The 26,526-nt window shown below is 45.0% G+C and overlaps 1 protein-coding gene across 2 annotated transcripts in view; it reads left to right on the top strand.

Annotated features, from left to right (window-relative positions):
• CLIC5 (CLIC family member 5) overlaps positions 1 to 26,526 on the top strand; it is a 593,433-nt gene that overhangs the window by 425,574 nt on the left and 141,333 nt on the right. For both annotated transcript variants that reach the window (XM_086926227.1, XM_086926228.1), the window contains exons 3-4: positions 23,263 to 23,388; positions 26,333 to 26,439. In XM_086926227.1, coding sequence (XP_086782353.1) covers positions 23,263 to 23,388; positions 26,333 to 26,439 — 233 coding nt within the window. The remainder of the gene's footprint in view (positions 1 to 23,262; positions 23,389 to 26,332; positions 26,440 to 26,526) is intronic.

The following is a 26,526-nucleotide window of genomic DNA, read 5'->3' as shown; positions in this document are numbered from 1 at the left end:
GCAATAAGGAACCCTTTAAATAATATTTTAACTAGTCACATTTGCTATGGTTCAAAGGCAGAGGTCAAATGTCAGTCTACGGCTCCTGAAAAATTGATGTTTATTCTTTTACCTTGGAGATTGGTGTTTCTGACTGCAAAGTGAGAGGATTTTGTAAAGAGAACAATGTGACAATCTTGCTTGAATAACAAGTGTGTGAAAGGAATGGGTGTAGAGCTTAATTTGTACACACAACAGCAACATTTAAATGTCTATAAATGAACTGTGCAAATATAAACAAATATATCAGATGTTAGGAAAGAACAAATGCATAACTATTATGGAATTCTTAATTGTGATGGAAAAAAGATTTCAGTAGGAGTGAAACAAATCAAGACCCCATGCTTTAGCAATATACTTGCAACAGTGTGCTCCAAAATGCACCACTGGCTACATACCTCACCCATACCACTGTACTGATGGTTGCTAATGGCTCATTTACTACACTTGTTCCTTTTGTGACACTTGGGTTTTTAACAACCCCCATAACATCAGTGATGTAACATTGATGGCAGCACCCCCACTCTGAAAAGTGTTCCAGCACCCCAGTAAACAACACACGACTATGGAAGATATGTAACATGCTTTTCATTTGCAAAGTAATCTCGGTGCAATGCAACTGCTTTTGTTAACCCAAAGATACAATTCACAGTATATATTGCACATTGAGCTTCACAGTTGTCATTGTGAGACCCAGTACTTGCATGTCTTACCCTTCAGAGGCACAAGGTAAAGGGGCTGGCAAAGGTATAGGGACGGCTGCAAAGCAGAGAACGGTTATCAACCGCCGAGGGCAGTGGGGACCATTTGCAAAGTTAGATTGCTACTTCTCTCAGCTTCTGCTATGGGTGTGCAATGGTGGCAGACCTGGGGAGGCAGATACTGGGTCCTCCGATATATCTTTTATAGTGTGTCACTTTGTGTCCCTCTGATTCCTGTCCCTTTACTCGCTGGAGGTCGCAACGCCGGCATTCGCAAATCACTACACCATGGCAAGGTAACATGCTGACATGACATAACCACTTACTAAATGTCTGATGGGTCATTTTCATTCTTCTATTGAGTCAACACACCTGGGCCACCTGCAGTATGATCTGAACCAGTTCTTCTGAGAACACATCCTATCGACCTTAGGGTCTCGTTTACAAAGAGGCTACACCACGGGAGTAGCCTTTTGTGTGACGCTCCGGTGGCGGAGGGGTCTGCATCATATTTACCAGGCATCACTAAGCCACCTTGTATGGCTTAATGCGGCCTTGTCAGTATTGTTCCCTTTTACACAGTTTTCAGCTCTAAAGGAGCATGCAGTGGGTGTTGCTGGTGGCGTTCCCAGCAACACACATTACTTTTTGACACTGCCCCAGATTAATAGGAATTGTAACCCTGAGGCAGCGCCAAAAACATATACTTCCCCAGGGGAGGCGTAAGGGTAAAATACCTTTATTGCTCCTCATTTTTCCTTTTCCTATGTGTGCTGCAGAATTCCTATGTGTGCTGCACTCATAGAAAGAGGAAAACACCTCTTGTGATTGTTTATGTGCAGGAAGGTTTCCCTTCCTGCACAAAAACAATCATCCCTGCAACGCAGACACCCTTGCAAAGGTGCCTGCGTTTTCGCATGCCAGCCCATTGTTCGCCAGCGCAGGGGACACAGACAGGAATGCGCCATATTTGATTGATACAGCGCATTTCTGCCCTTTTTGGTTCGCCGTAGGGCAGCGCAGCAGGAAGGCCTGCGGTGCTGCCCTATGGCAAAATCTTGTAAATAAGGATCCTATTTTCCAAATTTGGGTTGATGCTGGAATTCGTAATGTTTGTCTTGTTTTTGCTTCTGTATTTTCGTATCATGCTTTCCTATTTTGTAATCCTTTCCCATCATGTGTCCCCCTTTTTTCTTTCTTTCATAGGATCTATGAAAATGGTGAATTTAGCACTATACATATTGCATCAGTATAGGTGTGCACTACATGCAATATATAAGGAGAGCGAAAGGCGGAGCGGCTAGGGGTGGGAACAAAGAAAGTACAGCAGCAGAATCTATCAGTGGAAAAGTGCTCTCCACATTACTTCCTCACTAATATGTGGGATTTGAGGTCATAGCAAAGCGAAAAGTAATAGACAGGCAGCTTGAATTATTTAACCACTCAGCCATTCTGGACGGCATTTCATTCTAATGATGGGTTAGGGTGCAGGCCATGGCCAACAGCATGCGAGCCAGTCTTGGCCACACCCCAAAAAGGAGAGTTTAGCCCAAACCGCTTGGCCTCATCCTCTCAGATGCATTTTGGCCACATCAACAGTGCTTAATATACTTTCATTGAAAAGTGGTTTAAGAAAGAACCGCTCAGCAGATCTGGGGAAAAAACACCAAATTAGTTATAGAAGGTGTAGCCCGGCCACAAGGGAGCTGCAGAGTTGAGAAAGCAGAGATATAACTTGTCTCTTTGGCACTCAGAGCAAAGAGGGTGATGAGAAATGGGAAGAAAACGAGTGCTATCAGTCATTGCTTATAATCTAAAAGGATGTTATAACTTTATCATGTACATACTTTAAAAAACAATAGCATACCACTACACTCATACCCTTTTTTAGGTCTTGCCTGAAAGTGCTTCTGTCTGCTAGACTTATTGTTACCCATGCTTTAAAATATGTGGAGTGCGGGCTTTGGCTCCACCTCATCCAAAAGGAGTATTTTTATTTCATCTTATGCTATTGTTTTTTGTTTGTATATCATTCTGTATTTTTCGAGGTGCATGTGTAGGAATGCATGAGTGAGTATCATACACCCGAAAAGTACAGAGAATCATAACAAAATTAATTATTTACCTCATAGAGGCATTATATACAGAATACAACCATTGTTTGTTTTCACTGCAGCAGTTTAAAAAATATATTTTAGTCAGGAATGGACTCAAAACAAAACTCTTCCCAGTGCACCTGGGGGTAAGGCCGGGGTGTGTTTTGGCCCCCACTCTGTTTTGTCTTTTTATTAATGCCCTGGTGGACCAACTAAACGAGGCAGCCAACACTGATGCCCCAAAGCTTGCTCGTGGTAAGGTGCCAGCAATGATGTTCGCGAATGACACCTTGCTACTATCTAAATCTTCCATGAGCATACAAAGAACCCTCGACAGCTTCTCTCTATTCTGTAAAAATAGAGGCCTAGAGATTAACACACTAAAAACCAAGTACATGGTATTCAATCCTAGTAAAACATCCCGCCCCAATCCCACTCTAAATGGTATTCAGCTAGAGAGGGTAGCTGTCTTCGGTTACCATGGTGTCACACTGACGGAAACCTTTGGTTGGGGCCCACAGCAAGACAAGGCAGGTCTAAGGTTAGCACAGGTGGCGGGGAGATTATTAAAACTTTATAGAAACTCCACATCTAGACAACCGGGCCCAGTGACTGAGATATAAAAAGTCCAAATTAGGAGTGCCGCAATGTACGGGGCAGAACTATGGGGACATCTCCCTGTAGGTGGATTGACCAAAACTGAGAATGAGTTTATGAGGCAGCTCATGGGCCTGTCGCATGACCTCTGTCTTTTTGGCGCAGGCTATGGGCGACCCCCGAGCTAATAGCCTACCAGTTGGAACTCAAAGTGATTATGGGGCTCCCAGGAGTGGGTAAACTACCCTGGTTCACATACATAAACTGTAGTCTAGACTGGCCGAACCTATGGACCCACCCTATGGAAGTGTCACCGACAATATCAGGGCTTCAATTAGTCAAAACCTATAGACAGTTCAGATTGGCTGAAATTCAAGGGAGCACAAAACCAGGTCGCCTAACCTCTGACTTCCTCAATTTTAAAGACCAGTACTTGATTGAACCCTTCCTTAATGATGTACATCTATTTATAGCAAGGAAACTCTAAGTACAATTTAGACTGGGCTGCTTGCCAGTCCACGCATATACGAAGAACTGGTCAAAAGCTTCCCCTGTTAGTTGCCCTGCCTGCAAAAGCCAAGAAGAGACTCCCATTCACGTTCTCTTCTTTTGCCCAGAGTATGATGTGCCCAGGTGGTACTGACTTTTACCAATATGCAGAAACTTGGGGTATCGACAGTTATGGGAGGCCATTAGAGTCTTGAGAACCAACACTCACCCCCCCGATTGTTTTTGCTGTGCCCCGTTTTCTAAACTCCATGTGGCACAGGTGCCATAAGTTTTTAACTCCCCTGTGCACATGATAACTGTTCTTCTGCCATTTCCTATTGTCTCGACTTCATCTACAAATGAAAATAATGTTTAATTCTCTTTTTAAACTTTTTAATATCTTTTTAACTGTTACGAATTGTTTTTAACTCAGTGTACATGGACTACCTTGTAATGGCCATTGATGTTTTATTTGTTCAAATTCGCTTTGTATGTATTTTACGTTTTTGCTTTTATGGTCTACCAGATCGAAATAAAGCTCGGAAATGGTAAATGGCTTTGCCAATGCTTGTTAAAGAATGCATTCGCTGAAAAAATGGTTGCTTAATTTGTCTGTTGTACTTGGTTCCTTCTATGGCCACATGGCTCATTTGCATCAATGCAGGAATATTCAGCATATCACTTATTTTTATTTCCCAGACGTAATGAGCACATTAATGTTGTCAGAGTGTGTAATGACAGTCAGATCTATTCAGTGTTTCAGAATTAATTCAGATTCATGCGTTCAGGAATGTGAGAGGCCGTGACCTTTCTGAGATGAGGGCACTGGAGTATATCTCCCAAACATGGCAGGTGTTCTATAGTATGAACGTAGCAAAAGAAATCCGACTCCCTCAGTTATGAAAATTAACATAAATAGGAAAGCTTTAGGGGTCAGCAGTTCTTCTAATCTGGGATTTCTCTTTGCTTTCTCCTGTTTCAGCCATGCATTTATAGTGATATAAACAGGACTACAAGTACCAGAATGCAAAGCAAGCTCTTGGACTGGGTGAGGGCCTCGCACATGAAATCAAGAGAGCTCCGTGTGCAGCAGCTTTGCTTCTCTGAATTCTTTACTCACCCAGAAAGGGTCTAGTAGATGCCATCACAGACTCCGCTGCATTAGATTAGTCCATGATGGAGCAATGGGTGGAGGTAGTAGTTTGTTCGACCAGGCTGTAGAAGGTGGCGCCAACTCACATTTGTTCATTTGTGTTATTATTAAATATATAAATAACAACAAACCAACAGGATGTCTCTGTCTGATGCAGACACTTGACAAGCGCGTTTTTTCCCATGTTCAAAAATAAGAACAACGATACTGCCCAAACAGCTGAACGGAATTAAACCAAATTTGGCAGAAAGCTAGATCTTGATCTTGAAAGTCTGATTGAATGCCGGCACATAAACATAGATGTGGCATCCGCATTTTAGGGCTCAGGATATGGCCAATATATGGGTGCAGGGTAGGGATGCCCTGCCCTCCATTCCTGGCGGAAGAGGAGCCTAGGGCCAAAAAATAGCATTTCTTTGATGGGACGGCGGATCAATGGAGGATATATCGATCTTTTCATGTCTTGTTAGAAAAAAATGAAAGGCATCTACCCCTTTTAGTTTCACTCCCCCCCCCAGGTAAGTCAGGGCCGGGACAGTTATTTATATTATTAAGAGAAGGGAGTCTTGCATCCCTCCTCCCCAGGCCATTACGAGGCCCTGGAGACCCTATACACTGGAGCCACAGCACATTTAAAAATGAGTTGGGTGCCCTGGTGCCACCCGGGACGCCGACAGCAAATGCAGCTCATGGGGCTGTGGGGGAAGACCCACGGCCTCTGCAGCTCCTGCTGGCTCCAGGTGAGATGGGAGTAGGCTACACATGCTTGCTCCCGCCTGGCAGGAGCAGCTTTGCTCAGCTCCTGCCAGGCAGGAGCAAGCCTGTGTAGGGAACACAAGTTTTTCCTGCCCATGCTTTTTTTGCAAGAAGAGAATTGCAGTGTCCCGGGGGATGAGGTCTCATGGATACAGCTGCCATCGAGCCCCGGTGATGGGGTCCTTGGGGTATGTGGATGGATCGAGGAAGGGAATCTAACAGCTCTCTCCAAAAAAACTTTGGCCCAATGGGATGGAGTCTCTGGGGTCCTTCTGAAGTCTTGGGAAGGGAGACCGCACGTCCCCTATACCCACCAAATAAAGTTATCGGACACAGGGGATGGGGTTCCTGGGGCCTTCAGAAAGCTTGGGCGGGGGTGCTCGCCCCCTCCCCAAATAAAAAAGAACCAGGCCCTGGGGCATGATGCCACAGAACCCTTGCGGGGAATGAGATTTTGATACCCTTTTTGATCACTTAGACACTAATCTCATTCATCAATTTGGATCGGTTATTTTCTGTCATTGAGTAAAAGACAAACCCCGCATAGGTTAAATTAACCCCATAAACTGACGCAACTCTGAAGGACCACTGACAACTGATGAAGTTTTAAAAGTTTTATATAAAATCAAGAAAAGTTGCATATACAATCCCCTCAGGATAAGATTCAACAAGTATACAAAAGAATACAATTAAAGTCAATTCCAAATCTGCAGATTAAAGCATCAACCCAATGTGGTCCCGTTGCGTCGTCTATAAAAAGAATAAACAAGTTAATTCTGTCCCTACTCTGTACTAGGTGACATTCCTACTTCGCAAGTTCCTTACCTAAAAAAGGTGTCAGCAGTTTGACTTCCAAAGAAGTTCAAACTCTCTTAACCCCTAATGGTAACTTAAGTTTAAGAAGCAGTACCCTCTCTGCCTACCCATCCGCTCTCTAAGGGTCCTCGGCCTACTGCTCTCTTGCGCTCTGATCTCTCTCAACGCTCGCTCCTAACTTGCTATCAGGCCATCTGTGCTCAAGTCATCTGCGCTCTGAGCTCTTCGCTATCTTCTCACCGGGGTACTGTCCCTAAATACACAATCACAGTATGGGTGGAACGCCCCTTCGACGCCCACCACGTATTTTCCCCATGATGTCATTCTTTGCTCTTTCCATGGCTTCATCTCTTCGCGTCGTCCGTTAAGTTGACCCTTTTCCTTAGACGCCATCTTCGTCTTCTTGCTGGTGACTTCATTTGACATTTCACTTGACACTTTCGGAGCAAAAGTCTATCACCTCAGCAGAACTCTACTCTTTACGACTGTATTCGTAACCTTAGTTGGTCCTGTGAACGGTCGTTTCTAAACAAGACTCAAATTCCAAGCGTCTCTTATCACGTTTAGGCCATAAACTTCGTCCGACATTGTCACCTTAAATCTAGCAAGACCTTTGACTCTTGTCTCGCACATTCAAATTAAGGCTATTCACGACTCCTGTGAGCCCACTAAATTACATACAGCGGACTACACTCCTGCGAACTCTTGGTCAGTTAGGTTAAAATCACACATGACCAAACCCTTCTAACATTCCTACAAAAAGCTTTCTACACAGTATAACCTTTAACACACATTTATATATATAATCGAATTTAGCAAATCGTTTGCTTATAAGTGAATACATTCTACGTATAACGCAACATTTATATTCTCGTGCTTACATCGTGCTATACATTCTCTGCACTTTTCGTCACTTTACGTTTCTCCGTTTTCTCCATTTCATGATTACACACGTCTATTCAGTTTTGCACATTTCTACTGTTCTTAAGCATTTCTATACATTTCTATATTAGCCCACTATGTATACGGGCTTCCTAATTCTAATACACTTTATAGAATAAATACATTTCCTATTACTTTGATTACATCGGCTAATTTTACGCTACAAGTGTTAACTTCACGTTATAGATTCTATGTTTATGCGATATGCTTGTGAATATGGTCCATACATATTTTTTTTTCCAAATTGCGCTCTCTCAGTTCCCCCCTTTGATGACCTCTAGTGGTCATCACTAAATGCAATTTGAATAACACCTTACACAGAACTAGTTACAAGATTCCCCCTTTTTATCGTTTCGAGAGCTCTTAAACTTTTGTACTGTTGATCTTGCAAAGCAGCTAATCTCCTTTCTTGCTCTCTCATGGATCTTTGTAACCGGTTCGACCTATACCATTTGTACAGTTTAACTAACCCTAATAATGTAATTATGCAAATCAATACTATCAATACAGGTTTCAGTATATACCACACAATGCTTTTACCAAGGTTGGCAAACCAACTCCCAACCTTTCCTACTCCATGACCTACTTTCTCCCAAACATTTGTTTTTGATAAATCTTCGATTTCTTTATGTATCTCTGTAATGTTTTGTATGACTTTCTCAAGTGGTTTTGAATTGTCTGGAATGTAAGTACAACATTCTTGGACCTTCAAAGCCTTGCAGACTCCGCCCTCTTTTGCTAGCAGTACATCTAAAGCAAGTCGGTTCTGAAGAACCATTGCTCTAATCGACTGCATCTCTCCTTCTACTAGCATTAATGACCGTGCAGTACTTGCAGATAATCTATCTACAACTGTAGCTAGTCTCCTGATCTTAACATCGTTAAGTATTAAACCTAACATAGGAAACATTGCTCCAAATATGTCTCCAACTACTTCAGCATCTCCTACTTCCCTTTTCGTTCTTGTCGAAGCCTTTCCTTCTATGATCGCTAAATCCTTTGCATGATATATTTTGGGGAAGACAATTGCCAAGTAGCACGAACCATACCAATTGTCAGGCAGTTTTACATAGGCATTTCTTCCACATACAAAATATACATTAGGAATCGCTTGCATCCCTTTCATAAAATCTTTCGTATAGTACTCTAACCTAAAAGCATGTTCGCAATCTACTTCACCTACGAATACACTCTCATAATACGTCTTGCTTCGAGTTAAACATAACTTTCCTTTCTGCGTTCTATCCAAAGCTATTGGACCATTGCTACCTTTCTTCTTGTGTGCTTTTTCTTCTTCGGTCCAATCTGTTTTCCATTGTCCTGACATTTTTAGAATCTTCTGCCTTCTGTATCGGTCATCTACTTGTCCTATGAACTTTTTCTCTACTTCTGACACTTTGCAAGTCAGATTATTTCTGCGTGCATATGAAGTATCTAGTGTATCCCAAGGAAGAAAGAACTTTGTCAATCTATCTTCCTTCTTGTAATAGTCCCACTTATTCATTTGCTTATAATTCGGGACTTCAGGCAGTACCGAATCATAATTTGAAAAGTAGTACTCAAATCCTTCCCTACCATAAAATATACTGAGCAGTAAACTACATGTAATCCCATAAGTCAGTGGGAGATGATGATATCTGATGCCTTCGTCTACGGAAGCCGGCAATTGCATACATACATAGCATTCCTTGGCCTCCATGGCATCGATATACTCATACAATAATTTGGCATATGCATTTGACCTAAAATTTCCCTGTGACTCGTCTACGTGTAACCTACGAGCTTCATTTGCCAGTAACGTCTTTTCACGGATGACATTGCTCTCCTCCTTTTTCCCAACAAGAGCAGGTTTCAAAGTCGTTACAGGCTTTACATCAGTTGTCTCTTTTTCACTTGCATGTCCTACCATGTACGATGTGGTAACTACTGTAATTATGAGAAAAATCACTACTGCTATTAGTGTGCCTATTATGCATTTGGCTTTTCAGTTTGGGTTGCCGTTCTCCATGTTATCAAACAGCGTAGCTCCTTCTTTTGCGAAGAAAAGTTTCTTTTCAAGTCTTTGGTTTGCTTTATTTGCTTTCTCAGTCTGTGAAGCGCTTTTAATCAACAAAAGTCTCTTTTTGTAACAATGTCTTTTATCTTCAGAAATAGACAACCCTAACCCTTCTCCGTCCTCTAAATGTAATCCCTAATTTTATTCTTCTTTCCACTCGGCGCTAGGTTATCTTCTTCTTTATAACTTAAACACAAAAGTCTTTATGCATCTACAATTATTCTCGTACCTGCAGCTTTAATAACGTGTTCCAATAATTCAAAACGAATGACTTTTTCTTCTTGTTCTGGTATTTGATGACAAAAAGTCGGAAACTGTAATCGATTTAGCACTAGATCTTTGTTCCGACTTAGGTATGGGGGTATGGGAAGTGTGAAAGTCAGTAACCCCTCAGTCTCGAGTCCAGGCGTCAACATCCATATCTCCACTGCCACAAATGGATCGAGATCGATAACTTTCACTTCTTTCACTCTCCCAGATTTCTGTCCCCAAGACATCTGCTAGATAAGTCCACTCTGGGGTGGCGTACCTTCTGCAGGGCACACGTACCCTTCTCAATCTTCTTGGACTCTCAGAACCTGAATCTGTAGTTTCTTCTTCTTGATCCGACTCTTCAGAAATCGGGACAAGGGTTCTCTCTTGATTTGCTTTTAAGCTTGGCCTTCTCCTTCTCTCCGGCCAACTAGCTTCGTCACTCCTTGTCCTCCTGCTCCTCGTCCTTGGACTTGTCTCTTGATCGCTTACAGCTTGTTCGATATCTGATTCGAACTCCCATGTACTCTCTTCTTCTGAGACGACTTCGGTCTCACTGATGTCCTGACCATCGTCTGCAGCCTGCTCCGACACAGGCTCAGCCTCTTCGATCACCTCTACAGCTTGGCTTTCCCCCTCTGTGGCTTCTCCGCTTTCCGCTGGATTCTCATCCGAGAGAGGAGCTGTTTCTTCCAGAGGTGTTGGCACTCTTCGGGTGTGTGAGGCATGTATCCAGTTGGGCAAGCCTCCACACTTTACTGCAGTGTTCGTAACTAGTATGGCTTGGAACGGTCCTCTCCAGCGCACGTCTAGACAGTTCTTCCTAACGTGCTTCTTCACCAGGACCCAGTCCCCCGGACACAGGTCATGGCACAAGTCTTGTGCTGATGGAACCTCTGCAGCCTGGACCTGGAGGGACACAGAATTAATGGCATCAGATAGTCCCTTGCAGTAGTCCAAGATCAAATCGTCTGTGATGTTCAATAGCGCTGCAGTCGGAACCGATGGCAGTCTCATAGCTCTTCCCATTAGCACCTCATGTGGAGACAGACCTGTTTTCCTATCTGGTGTGCTACGTATGCTCATAAGAACTAATGGAAGTGCATCAGGCCAATTCAGGGATGTCGATGAACAAACTTTGGCAAGTCTGGACTTGATTGTACTGTTGATTTGTTCTACAATCCCTGAAGCTTCTGGTCGATAACTGCAATGGAGCTTCTGGTCAATACTCAAAGCTGAACATAGCATCTTCACTATTTCTCTATTGAAATGAGTTCCTCTGTCCGATTCCAAAGAGGGTGGCACCCCGAACCTCGGTATCAACTCTCTAAGCAACAATTTTGCTACTGTGAGTGTATCGCACCTACGTGTCGGGTAAGCTTCAACCCATCTAGAAAATATACAGACAATCACTAACACGTATCTGAGTCTATTGCATTGAGGCATTTCAATGAAATCAAGCTGCATTCTATTGAAAGGCCCCCCAGACCTCCCAATGTGACTCAGTGTGACTGGTGTTCTCTTTCCTACGTTTAGTTGCTGACAGATCGCACAACGCTGACATACTGCTTCTGCCGCTACTCTAAACTTCGGATTAAACCACGTTTGTCTGAATACTCTCACCATAGCATCTCTACCTATGTGTGCTGATCCATGCAATTTCCTTGCCATTGGACTAACAAGTTCGTTTGGTAAAACTGCTCTCCCATCTGCAGAAATCCAAAAGTTCATTTCACCTTTTGTACATCCAGCTGTCTCCCAGCCCTTTTTCTCATCATCTGGTGCATTTTCCTGAACACATTTCAACTCATCCCATGTATCCACAGTGTCTAACAACATTGTCAATTCAGTTCTTTCCTGTATTCCCCCCACTTCTACATTAGTGTGAGAATAACCTTGTTCTGCACAGTAACGTGCTACCTCATCAGCATAACGGTTGCCTTGCGACACAAAGTCTACGTTCTTCGTGTGCGCGGCACATTTGACAACTGCTATGGCTGACGGACCTTGCAATGCCTCTAACAATAATCTCACGAATTCTCCATTCCTAATTGGAGAACCCGAGGAGGTCATGTAACCTCTCTGAGACCATAACTGCCCATAGTCGTGAACTACCCCGAAACCATACTGGCTATCGGTGTATATGGTGACTCGAATTTTGTTACCTGCTAAACAGGCACGCGTCAAAGCAATAATTTCAGCTACCTGAGCGGAATGTACTCCTTCCAGGCAGGCGGCTTCCACAACTCTGGTAATTGTACAAACTGCATAAGCTGCTCTCAGCTGACCGATATCGTCTCTTACGCATGAACCATCAACAAAGAATATTTCATCGGGGTCAGTCAATGGCTCATCTACGATATCTGGTCTCGGTTTGGTGCATAGTTCAGTCACATCAAGGCAGTCATGATCTGTACAAATTTCATCATCAATCTCATTTGGAAGTGGCATCAACGTAGCAGGATTCAAGACGGAGCATCTTTTTAGGGTCACATTCTCGGCAGCCAATATGACTTGCTCGTAGCGTGTGAGCCTGCTATTCGTCAGATGCTGAGTCTTAGTCCTGGTCATTAACAATTCTACAGAATGCGGTACGTACACCACTAACTGATGTCCCATTACCACACTTTCACACCTTTCAATGCTGACACCCGTTGCAGCTACGGATTTGAGACATCCGGGCAACGCTGCGGCTACTGGATCTAATGTAGCCGAAAAATAAGCAACTGGCCTACGCGCATCACCGTGTATCTGGGCCAAAACTGCTAAAGCGCATCCCTCTCTTTCGCAGCAGTAAAGCAAAAATGGTTTTGTGTAATCAGGCATTCCTAAAGCCGGGGCACGACATAAGTCCTCCCTCAGCTGCAAAAATGCCATCAAACAATCCTTGTCCCATGGTACCGGATCACTTACTCCTTTGTGCGTCAGTTGTAGTAAAGGTTTTGCCTTCAGTGAAAAGTTGGCTATCCACTGCCGACAATAACCGACCATGCCTAGAAACATTCTGACTTCTCTTTGAGTTTTAGGCGCGTTCATTTTCATGATCGCCTCTATTCTGTCTGGAGATACCTTCCGTTTTCCCTTTTCAATCCTGTGGCCCAAGTATTGCACTTCAGTCAGACAATACTGCAATTTACTTGGAGACACCTTGTGTCCGTTCTCGGCCAAGTGATTTAACAAGGTGATGGTGTCTACCTTGCAAGCTTCCTCAGTTTCTGACGCCACTAGGAGGTCGTCTATGTACTGGACTAGAACCGAGTTCTTGGGCAGTACTAGACCTTCAAGATTCTTCTTCAGCAGCTGGTTAAAAATCGATGGGCTTTCTGTATACCCCTGAGGGATACGACACCATGTTAAAACGCGATTTTCCAGCTTAAAAGCGAACAAATACTGGCTCTCCTCATCTAAAGGAATCGAAAAGAAAGCCTGGCATAAGTCTATCACGGTGAACCATTCAGCTTGGAACGGTATCTGAAACAATATCACTGATGGATTCGGTACCACTGGACAACATGAAACAACGATATTATTAATCTTTCGAAGATCCTGCACTATTCTGTATTTCCCACTAGGCTTCTGCAAACCCATAATCGGGGAGTTTCAGCAACTGCGCGGACGAACTCGCCCCACTGAGGACCCCGACCAGCAGACCCGGCAGCAAGAAAGCCCCATGGTTCACCGACGAACTCAAGAGCTCCAAGAAGAACTGCCGAGCCCTCGAGAAAGTCTGGAGAAGGGAACCGACACCGGACAACAGGACCTCCTTCAAACTTGCCACCCGGAAACACCACCAGCTGATCCGCGCCGCCAAGAAAACAGCATTCAAGGACCGGTTGGACAACAACGCACACAACTGCAAGGAACTCTTCAACATCGTCAAAGAGCTTTCCAACCCCAGCGCAGGAAACAACGACATCACCCCATCGCAAGACCTCTGCAACTCCCTGGCTTCATACTTCCACAACAAGATCGCGGACATACACAACAGCTTCAACAACCAACCAACGCACACCATGACCGAACAACCACCCCCCACCACCACCCTCCGCGCCTGGACCCCGATCAGCACCGAAGACACCATCCGCACGATGAACTCCATCCACTCCGGATCACCGACCGACCCCTGCCCTCACCACGTCTTCAACAAAGCCGACGCTGTCATCGCACCCCACCTGCGAGACATCATCAACACATCCCTCGACACCACCATCTTCCCCGAGAGCTGGAAACACGCCGAACTCAGCGCCCTACTCAAGAAACCAACAGCGGACCCCACCGACCTCAAGAATTACCGCCCCATCTCGCTCCTCCCGTTTCCAGCCAAAGTCATCGAGAAGACCGTCAACAAGCAGATGGCCGCTTTCCTCGAGACGAACGGATCCCTCGACCCCTCACAGTCCGGCTTCCGAGCCAACCACAGCACCGAGACCGCCCTCATCGCCGCCACCGACGACATCCGAGCCCTGATGGACAATGGAGAAACAGCGGCCCTCATCCTCCTAGACCTCTCCGCGGCATTCGACACGGTCTGCCACCGCACCCTAGTACGGCGCCTCAGCAACGTCGGAATCCAGGACAAGGCGCTGGAGTGGATCACCTCCTTCCTCGACGGGAGAACACAGAGAGTCCGCCTACCACCGTACAAGTCAGAGGCCACCGAAGTCATCTGCGGCGTCCCCCAAGGATCATCTCTGAGCCCCACCCTCTTCAACGTCTACATGAGCCCCCTCGCGGCCATCGTACGCAAACACAACCTCAGCATAATCTCCTACGCCGACGACACCCAGCTGATCCTCTCCCTGACCAACGACCCCGCCGCCGCCAGAGCCAACCTGCACGAAGGGATGAAAGAGGTAGCCGAGTGGATGACGACCAGCCGCCTGAAACTGAACTCGGACAAGACGGAGGTCCTCATCCTGGGCTCCTCTCCCTCCGCCTGGGACGACTCCTGGTGGCCTCCCGCCCTGGGCACCGCACCCAAACCGACAGACCATGCACGCAACCTGGGCTTCATCCTGGACTCCTCCCTCTCCATGACCAGGCAAGTCAACAACGTCTCCTCGGCATGCTTCAACATCCTACGCATGCTACGGAAGATCTTCTGGTGGATCCCCACCGAGACCAGGAAGACCGTCACCCAGGCCCTCGTCACCAGCCGACTGGACTACGGCAACGCCCTCTACGCCGGGACCACCGCCAAGCTCCAGAAGAGACTCCAGCGGATCCAGAACGCCTCAGCCAGACTCATCCTCGACATCCCACGAACCAGCCACATCTCCGGACATCTGCGAGACCTTCACTGGCTCCCCGTCAACAAAAGAATCACCTTCCGCCTCCTCACCCACGCACACAAAGCCCTACACGACCAAGGCCCGAGCTACCTCAACAGCCGAGTCAACTTCTACGCTCCCAAACGCCACCTCCGATCAGCCAACCACGCCCTCGCCGCCGTCCCCCGCATCCGAAGAGCGACTACAGGAGGAAGGTCCTTCTCCCACCTGGCCGCCAAGACCTGGAACTCCCTCCCGACCGACCTGCGCCTGACCCAAGACCACCTCTCCTTCAGGAAGAAGCTGAAGACCTGGCTGTTCGAGCAGTAGCGGCTCCCCCCCCCCCAGCGCCTTGAGACCCCACGGGTATGTAGCGCGCTTTATAAGTGTCACTGATTGATTGATTGATTGATTGAGTTACATGGACTTCCCACGATCTCTTTCAGTATTCCCTGTTTAATCATGGATTCGATCACAGGCTTTATTCCTGCAATCGTCTCCGGTGTCAACTTATATTGTGGTATTCTTGGATACTCGGCATTGGGTCTTACCATGATCTTTACTTGCTCTACCCCTTTGATCAGTCCTATTTCTTCTCCAGTAAAATCCCACACCTCAGCTGACACTGTCTCCTTCAAGTCCTGTGGAAGCTCCTCCACCGTTAGGGTAGGATATAGTTCCACGCATTCCTGCGAGTTTACAACCTTAAAATCTGCATCCTCATCGTTGGTCTGCACTTCTACCCCTTCAGGTGTGCAATGTATTGTGCAATTCAGTTTACACAACAGATCTCTTCCTAACAGACACACAGGGCTAGAATCACAGATTACAAACTGATGTTCATCACTGTAATTCCCTATCTTCACTGACACTGGTTCTGTCAGAGGATTCGTCATCCTCCTGTTTGCGACTCCTACCACCTGAATCGTCTCTCCCGACATTGGCAGACCCTGGACTACCGCTGATCTCAACGTGGATCGAGTGGCCCCCGTATCCACCAAAAAGGTCGTAGGACATCCAGCTACTTCAGCCTCTACGTATGGTCCTCTCTGATCTACTTCCAGGGCCGCTCCTAGAGTACAGTCTTCTTCCCTATTCACTCGTTGCCCTGTAAGAGGATCAACGTAGTAGCATTCTTCTCCTCCTACGAACAATGGCATTTGTCTATAGGTTTTCCCTCCATTTGTAATGCGAGGCAGTTGAGGGAACGGTGCTCGAGGAGTCTGAGTCCCCCCTTTGATAAACTTTCCCTTCGGGACTGCTGTTCCCTTTACCATGCTGGGTTGAACCTCATCCTCCTCCTGTTCTAATTCCCCCGTCTCGACATTATAGGGACACTCGCGTCTCCAATGTCCCACCTCGTTACACTGAGGGCACCTCGTTGTCTTTTTCAGTGTCGCGATATCTATTCTCGGTCTCGGTCTTTCTTCCTCATCTCTGCTTTGATTATTCTGTTTCTTTACTGGTGTTCCTGTTCCCTGTTGCCGTTGTCCACCCTTTCCAGCTGATTGCATCTGCACCAACATCAGCTTTTCCTTAAGTTTCTTTGCTTTTGAGTCTATTTCGTCGCTACAGTACCTGGCATACCTCAGAATCTCATCTAAAGGTTTGTTCTGCCAACAAATCAAATGCTGTTGAATCATCAGACTTATGTCTGGTCTCAATCCTAGAACAAACTTCGACACAAATTGTCCTATATCTTTAGGATCCATGACATCCAACCCGCTATACTGTTTGAATGCTTTCAGCAATCTCTCATAAAACTCGTGAACTGTCTCTTTAGGTTCCTGAGTTGTTCGATCTATCTTAACCCAGTCTATGTCCTGCACTGGCACTTTCTCCTTTAACCATGCTATTACTCTCTCGTACTTTTCCATGACTCTATCTGATGGACCATTCGTCCTGGCATCTCTCGGAGGCTCACAAGCGGGCCATTCGACACTAAGCTTGCATGCCGTCCACAAATCTCCGGGTACTACGATATCAAACAGGGTGTTCAAATCGATCCACAGTACCTTAGAGATCTTCACAAACCTCTCTACCTGCTTGTACCACTCCACGGGGTTTTCTCTTAACTTGGGGAAAGAATTAGTGAATGCCGCTAAATCCCCCCTACTCCAGGGTACATGCACGTAGTTTCCGTTCGCGATTTCTCGCAAAGGCAAAGCTTCCATTCGCATTAGATCTCCATCCTGGGACTTCGCAAGTGTACTCCTTCTGACGGACCCTCTCTTGGACCATCTTTCCTCCCATCTATCCAGATCCCTCCATATTCTGATACACATGATTAGTTCCCTTATGTGTACTCTTAGCCCAATCGTCCTACGCTCATCTAGATCCTGATCCGTGCAATTTAGCCTATGGTTGGCCTGTAAAGCTTTAGTCCGTGACATGTCTATCATATACCTGTCTGCCAATTCAGATAATTTTTCATGAGCTGCCCTTGCTTTCCGAGTAACATCCTTAGATAAAAACAGTATTTCATCCGGTTCGTACAGCTCTAACCTTTCTATTGCCACTGTGCCGTCAATTATCTCATCCAAGTCTGATTTTAAACTCGTTACATCAAGCCGTCTTGCTTTTATTTCAGCACTCAGTACGTCAGTCCTAGGTTGTTCACTCACACCCCTCTCATCTCCACTATGCGCCCTCCGTCTAAGCACAGGTGAGTTATGAGGAGTTCTTCTTCCATCTCTTTGTTCCCACCTCTCTAAATCCCAAGCTTTTCCATCTTCCCTTGGGGTATGGTGGAACATTGATCTATTCCCCATTACTACATTCTGTCTTTTCGGCTCGGTCTCTCTAGATACAATATAGGATCCTCCGTGCTGTTCTGTATCACTGCAAATCCCTTGCTGTCTGGTGTCGCTCAATAAAATGAAGGGTCCTCCACGGTCCTCCATGTTCCCGCGATCTCGTTCGTGATCACCGGATGCGTGGCGAGACGTTTCGCGACTCCCTATATTCCCCTGACTTCGTCCGTGATCACCGGATGCATGGCGAGACGCTTCGCGACTCTCCATGTTCCCGTGATTCCAATGTCGCACATTTTTGTCCGGGGCATGGTGAGTGCACTTGAAACTATTTCGGTATTTTTGCGTTCTTCGCTCTCCCTCACTAAGGATGACGCGAGGCACTCCCCCACACCCTGCACTCCTATCGTCGCACATTTGCCTATTGCCACTGGCAGTATGGCAAGTATCTCCTCGGCTTCCTTGACTCCCTCCCTCCCACTCAGGGCTGCTTTCGCCAGCTCCGCAGTGAGAGAGGATCCTGTTATCCTGATCACTCCATTCTGCTCCTGTTTCTAATCTTTTATTCTGAGTCTCTTCGGCAGCATCCCATTCTCTCAAATATTCCCTTAATTCCTTATAGGATTTCGGTTTCGGTCCCCTCAGATCCATCTGTCCTCTTTGGCCCCCCCTGTTCTATCCAGGGACCCGTTGCGGAATCCAGTGGGGTACTCCGACTCATTGGTCCTAGCAACTGCCTCTGGGAATTGATAGTATTATTCCTTCCCTCTATCTCTGCCCTCTCTCTGTCCCATCGTGCCTGTTCCTCCTGCTGGACCCCCTCTGGGTTGTAGATTGTCACTATAGGGCCTATGGTAACAGGAACTTGTAAAGCGTCGGGCATTTGATACGACCTTGCATGCTGTGTTTCTGGCACCTTATGGACCACGAATCTTCCCACTACTCTCTGTTCGGGACTAGATTGAGGTACTTCCTCACCTTTCTTGGCATCCCACTCTGTTACTGGGAGCGATTTATATTCCCCCCATCTAGCTCCGTCCCCTTGTTGTAGTACGGGACTTTCGGTTTCTGTGTTGTACGGAGGTGGTCTATCTGTTAATAGTCTCTCTATCAAATCCTCATCTGGCTCGCTATCCTCATCTTCTTCTAGAGGTTTCTTTTCTCCCGTAGCTTCTAGCATTGTGAACAGTTTGTCTGCTTCTATCTTTTGCACCCTCCACTTTTTAGCTTCATCGTCCCATTTAGCATCCTGCACTGCTTTTACCGATCGTCTCACTCTTTCTTGGCGTCTCTTTAAGCTCTTTTCGTGTGCTGCTCTAAACCATGCACTAAGTGCTTCGAACTGTGTTGGCCTCGGTAGAGGTCTTGTTGCAAGCATTACTGCTTTCAGTTGGTTAAGTACTTCTAGCTTAAACGTCCCGTATCTCGGAAACGTCAGTTCCTTATTCCCTTCCGTTAGCTTATTCCACTCAGAGATCCATAGTATTGAGTGTAAGCCTACATTTACTGCCATATGGTAAGCTGGTGTGCCTTCTGGTGGAGCTTCTTCTCCTGCATACAAGTTTCCTCTATCTCTCTTAAAGATCGCCCTTAAACGTTTAAAACACTTCATTTTCAAGAATCTACGATTTTCCTTTTTCTCTTCCTTGTTTACGTCCCGATGACAAACCACCAATCCCTACGCAGCTCTCGCTAATCAGCCTATCCCAGCGCGACTCTACACTGACCGACCAATCTCAGCGCGGCTCTACGCTGACGTCACTCGTCCCCTCTGCAGCAGTTCCCCTCCTTTCTCAACTCGTCTCACGATCTTGCATGCGTTTTCATTCATACGCCGAAAAATGACTACTTCCGTCCAAGCGATCACTTTTCTCTGACTGTACGGCCACAGTCTAACTGTAATTGTCACCTCAACTGACGAGACGTCTTTCCTCTCACGGTCAGACGCTCGCCTTAACTGATAGGTTACTTACACACAGTAAACGTCCGACCAGCGTCCGTTACTCATACACTCACTCTTACGCTCCCCCTATCATCGGTCCTTCGGGCGATCAATGGTACCTCATGACCCCCTTTCAATGGTGAACAATTACTCTGGGTGTTCGATACACCCGAACCACTTAAGCTCTCCTTGAACTTAAGATTTTTATCCGGTTGCGCGCGCTCACAACCTTCCCTCAATCACACTACAGGCATTCAACTCCGCTTGACATTACAACACAGGTACGACATAAAATACCGCAATCTTACAACGCATGACCCTTATACTCACTCTCGACCGACTCTGCTGCTTTTCTCTCGACGCACCGTCAGCACCTTCTTCGGCAGGGATTCTTCTTCTGGTCGTCGATGACTAGGGACCTTGGGGTAATCTAGACCTGACCTAGGTTGTCTTCCTCAAGAAGAAAACCATCTTTCTCTGCTACCAACTGCGGGGAATGAGATTTTGATACCCTTTTTGATCACTTAGACACTAATCTCATTCATCAATTTGGATCGGTTATTTTCTGTCATTGAGTAAAAGACAAACCCCGCATAGGTTAAATTAACCCCATAAACTGACGCAACTCTGAAGGACCACTGACAACTGATGAAGTTTTAAAAGTTTTATATAAAATCAAGAAAAGTTGCATATACAATCCCCTCAGGATAAGGTTCAACAAGTATACAAAAGAATACAATTAAAGTCAATTCCAAATCTGCAGATTAAAGCATCAACCCAATGTGGTCCCGTTGCGTCGTCTATAAAAAGAATAAACAAGTTAATTCTGTCCCTACTCTGTACTAGGTGACATTCCTACTTCGCAAGTTCCTTACCTAAAAAAGGTGTCAGCAGTTTGACTTCCAAAGAAGTTCAAACTCTCTTAACCCCTAATGGTAACTTAAGTTTAAGAAGCAGTACCCTCTCTGCCTACCCATCCGCTCTCTAAGGGTCCTCGGCCTACTGCTCTCTTGCGCTCTGATCTCTCTCAACGCTCGCTCCTAACTTGCTATCAGGCCATCTGTGCTCAAGTCATCTGCGCTCTGAGCTCTTCGCTATCTTCTCACCGGGGTACTGTCCCTAAATACACAATCACAGTATGGGTGGAACGCCCCTTCGACGCCCACCACGTATTTTCCCCATGATGTCATTCTTTGCTCTTTCCATGGCTTCATCTCTTCGCGTCGTCCGTTAAGTTGACCCTTTTCCTTAGACGCCATCTTCGTCTTCTTGCTGGTGACTTCATTTGACATTTCACTTGACACTTTCGGAGCAAAAGTCTATCACCTCAGCAGAACTCTACTCTTTACGACTGTATTCGTAACCTTAGTTGGTCCTGTGAACGGTCGTTTCTAAACAAGACTCAAATTCCAAGCGTCTCTTATCACGTTTAGGCCATAAACTTCGTCCGACATTGTCACCTTAAATCTAGCAAGACCTTTGACTCTTGTCTCGCACATTCAAATTAAGGCTATTCACGACTCCTGTGAGCCCACTAAATTACATACAGCGGACTACACTCCTGCGAACTCTTGGTCAGTTAGGTTAAAATCACACATGACCAAACCCTTCTAACATTCCTACAAAAAGCTTTCTACACAGTATAACCTTTAACACACATTTATATATATAATCGAATTTAGCAAATCGTTTGCTTATAAGTGAATACATTCTACGTATAACGCAACATTTATATTCTCGTGCTTACATCGTGCTATACATTCTCTGCACTTTTCGTCACTTTACGTTTCTCCGTTTTCTCCATTTCATGATTACACACGTCTATTCAGTTTTGCACATTTCTACTGTTCTTAAGCATTTCTATACATTTCTATATTAGCCCACTATGTATACGGGCTTCCTAATTCTAATACACTTTATAGAATAAATACATTTCCTATTACTTTGATTACATCGGCTAATTTTACGCTACAAGTGTTAACTTCACGTTATAGATTCTATGTTTATGCGATATGCTTGTGAATATGGTCCATACATATTTTTTTTTTCAAATTGCGCTCTCTCACCCTTAAATGGCTTGTGGGAGGGGCTGCACATCTCCTCCCTATCAAAAAGAAAACATTCTGATTGGCCCCAGGGGATGGAGTCTTTGGGTCTTCAGAATGCTCAGGGAGACTGCCGCATGTCCCCCCCCCCGCCCCCAAATACAAAAAATGAGCAGAGGAGACGCCCATTTCACAGTCACTGCTTCTGCTGAGGAGCTCCTCATAATGCCCTTCAAAGGCTTCATACTAAAATAAAGGATTTTGATGCTGGCGGTGAAGGGGAAGGGGCACCACCAATGTTATGGGAGGCTGAAAGGAGCACAGCAGCCCTACAGCAGCATTAAAAAGCACAGTAACACTCCTGGGTTATTGAATCCATAATTCACAGAGCTCTCAGAACTGGAGCTATATGCTGTTCAGCTGGAGTGCAGGGACACCTTGTGGATGGTTCTATGATTGCCAGTTGTGGCCTGAAAAATGTTAAAAAACACTTCAAGAAATGTTTAATTTTTTTTTAATCAAAAATATTTTGTGACAATCATGTGTTAAAAATTGCAATGTGGAATTTATAAAATATACATTTGATTATACATTTGATTATAGGTGTTGTTGACATTTGATAAACCATTAAGTCTGCTTTATATGTGCTGTAGTACTGCTTTCTATATTTTGGTGTTCTGTCCCTTTGACAAAGCCAGTATGTCTTTCTTACTTAAAATGACACCCTTCGTATTGTTACAAGACATTGTCAGCCCTGTGATGCTGTGGGGCACTGGGCTGAGGACCGGGCCGAAACCAGGGCCTGAGCCTAACACCACGCCATGCACGTCCAGAGGTTATGAACACCCAAACCCACACAATGCACGGCGATGGACATCTCACATTACATTAAAAAAACACATAGACATTCACAGAAAAAAACAGGTTAAAGTGACGCTATAGTTCGGTACAAAATGTTAGTTAGAACATACTGTTTTAAACGAATACACCGCAGAAATTCACATGATACAGTTATCTCAAGTACCTATATATCAAGCCCTAAAGTAACAATAAATCACGCCCTCGCCATGCACTGATACTTACCTCACATATTACATCACTCATGACATGTTCTATGACATCATTAATAACATACCCATTTCCAATGTGACTTGGATGTGCTATGGTCAGAAATGTAACATATGACATTGGGAATTTGCGATAAAAAGAACTGTTTGTCATATTTTATGCTGGATCTTGTCTTACTTTAACATATGCTTGCATGTACAACAAAAACCTTTTGAATCTTTGAAATACATTTATTGTGCTCAAATGCATATTATCTAATGGACTATGTTGTCCTTCCTGCTTTGCAGAAAACCAGCTGATCTTCACAATTTGGCACCTGGGACTCACCCACCGTTCCTAACCTTTAACGGTGAGGTCAAGACTGATATCAACAAAATTGAAGAGTTCCTGGAGGAGACTCTGGCACCACCAAAGTACTGTAAAACTTCTGCCTCTCTGGTTGAGAAATTAAGATGCTGTTGTTATTGTATGTGATATGGGTGATGATTCAAATGATAAACAAATGAATCAGGAATTTATTTACATTGTGAATCTTGAGTCAGTCTAAAGGGGCCAGTTTGATCAACCACCACACAAATTTAATCGATTGCATGCAAAGGAATTTTGATATGATTAATGTTACTAGCCAGCTTAATGTATTTAACACCTGCATGGGATTTGCAAAGTAGAGTTTTGGACTCTCCTTATTGGTTATTTGAAAATTGGCTCTGCGAACAGAGCCATTTAAAAGTTTACAGTTCCCCCATGCAGTTTGGTGTGTACATAGTATAAACTCTGCCCCCAGGTCTTTTGTTTTGTCTTTGAGACTACTGGGTGGATAATTTTATTGATCGAACTTTACTGCTTATCGAAGTGCGGATGAATCACAAATCAACAAGGAATATTAACTTTTTACATCTGTTCCTACAATTCCTGCTAAGTCCACTTTATTGGTTGGATAGATCACACCATCAAGAAATCAATCCATCCAAGACCACATTTGGCAATTTGCCCATGTCATTATGGTTTCTGAATGTTGCATGTAAGGCAGCCTGTCCACTTTTGGCACCTAGCCTCACTCTGAGTTCATGCTTATCTCATACCAATTATTTACAATATCACATACTCTTGCCTAACCCAGCCTTGGCCATGGTCTCCAGACTGTACACTGAGATTTCTATCCTTTCTGTCAACGTTAAGGGCCTAACTGTGTAGGTGAGACGGCTCAAGGGCTATGTCACAGAACTCAGTTTTTTTTCTCTGTTAGCAGCTTCTTTTTGGAATTTTCACCCTCCCCCTTGTTGAACAATTGAGAAACTTATGGCCTTATGAAAATGCATCAAAACATGGCGTTCATCATTATATTAATATGAGTATCATCATTCTATTTTCACTGCTATGAAACCCACTGGAATGTATGACACTCTTAACCCCTTCGCTGCTGGTGTCGGCCAACGGCCGCCCGCGCACTGGCTTTGTAGTGCTGTGCACGTCGGTTGGCTGACGCGGCCCCCTCCTACTGCGCTAAACCACCGCACCGCAGCGGAATTGACGCCGCGGTTAAGCGGTTAAGTTGCCATAACATAGTTGTCCACTGACCTTTGTTTACCTTCATAGAGGATTCACCCAACCAGCAACCTAACACTTTCAGTGAAACTTTCGGCAACTGGAATTTACGCTATCAACCTCATGATCTACTTGTTTGTCCTCTGCTAATCTAATGTGTGTAAATAAATTTAGGGGCCTTGAACCAGCGCTAAATTTGAGTCAGTGGTTTCCAGTACTCAACAACGGCACTTTATCATGAACACCAGCGCTTTACGTGCACCGGTTAAGGACACATTCATTTTTGGTAGGCACAGTGAGATTAAGCGGCATATTATCAAGGACCGGTTTTAAAATTATCGCCGTTTTATCGGCTGGAAACTGCTGATAAAACGGCGATAATAGGCTTGATAATACGCCCTTGTTAATTCCCATAGAAGCCCATGGCAACATCAAAAGATGGGCTTCTATGGGAATTAGCAAGGGCGTATTATCAAGCTCATTATCGCTGTTTTATTTGCAGTTTCCTGCCGATAAAACGGCGATAATTTTAATACCGTCCTTGATAATATGGCCCTAAGTGATTTGCCCAGAATCACAGTATGTTGAGCCAAGGCTGTGACTCGAACCTGGCTCCCCAGCTCCGAAATCGGCAGCTCTGGTCGGTACGCCACACCCTACCTCTACTTTCATGGTTAGGCGGCACTAGCAGGAGAAATGGGCTGGTGCAAGCTGCCTCCTGATGAGACCCCAAGCACTTATTTGTTTCACAAATTAGCCACTGCCTTGAACTAAACCGTGTTGTAAAAGCAGTATGTAATAGGACATTGACTGGTTTTGACGTGAGCACTACTGTTCCTGCTATTATAGTAAATACCTTTAAAGGCAGCAGTACATATGTTTCCAGTGTGGTAATGTGGAGGAACAAAGCCACAAAGAACAGAGGTGAAGGAGAAGGTGGTCTTCCACTCGAAAAATATTTTCTCTGTGCAAAAACAATACGCCTTGAAGTGCAATTGCACCGTTGTGAAGTATTTACGCATGCATATATGTACCTCTGCTGTTCTTGCACTTGTGGAGATGCATTTGCATTGGTGGTACTTGGAATTTACAGGAAAATTCCAGAACTACTCCTGGGAACTGGTACTGTTGCTGCTTCCCAGGACTACTAGTCCTGGAGCCCTATCTGGATCTCAAAATGTGCTTGAAACCCGGGAGTGCGCCTGCAGGAGTAAATGCCCAACATTTATTGAGAATTTAGCCTTATGTCTCCTTGCCCAGTGCACATGGGCGGTGTTGCTCTCTGCCCCAGGGTTCTTGTGCCCACATCCCTTTGTCAGAGATATTCCCAAATGTGTGTGATTCATCTAGTCTCACTGCACTTTACTCCCTGCCTCAGTGCACTTGTATTCCCTGATCCAGTGTTGTTGTATTTCCCATCCATTATCAGCATATGTTCTGAGCTGCCTAAAAATGTAGTAGCTCTTCACTTCGTGCAAATGCAACTCTACCAAATAAACGTGTCCTTGATCGAGAACGTCAAACTAAACCATACCGTGCTTGACCAATACCTGATCATCGATCCATTGAATTGATCTTTAAAAGCCATTAGACGTCTTTCTTGAACCTATGAGACCTGAAATTACACAACATTTTACAGGGGTTTAGCCAAGCCTCTGCATGCGACAAGGTTCCTACTCTGCAATCTATTTTCAACTTTTTATGGTTAATGTCAAAATTCAGTTTACAGCCTTATGGTAAATGTGCTCAGTATGTTGTCAATTTTCCTTTTGGTAAAGTTCTCTTTTTCATCTTGAGTCTTCTCTTCCTCAGGTACCCTAAACTGGCTGCTAAGCATCGAGAATCCAATACTGCAGGAATTGATATATTCTCCAAATTCTCTGCTTACATCAAAAACACGAAGCAGCAGGACAATGGCGGTGAGTAGACCACCTACCTCTAACTTGTCACCTTAATTAGGCAGGTTAGGCATGTGTTTCTGCTGCTAAAGGTCAGCCTCATTAGAT

Source organism: Lissotriton vulgaris, chromosome 6 (assembly GCF_964263255.1).
Source record: "Lissotriton vulgaris chromosome 6, aLisVul1.2, whole genome shotgun sequence".
NCBI lineage: Eukaryota > Metazoa > Chordata > Amphibia > Caudata > Salamandridae > Lissotriton > Lissotriton vulgaris.
The sequence above is the reverse complement of the archived record's forward strand: the minus strand, read 5'-3'. Positions and strand labels throughout refer to the sequence as shown.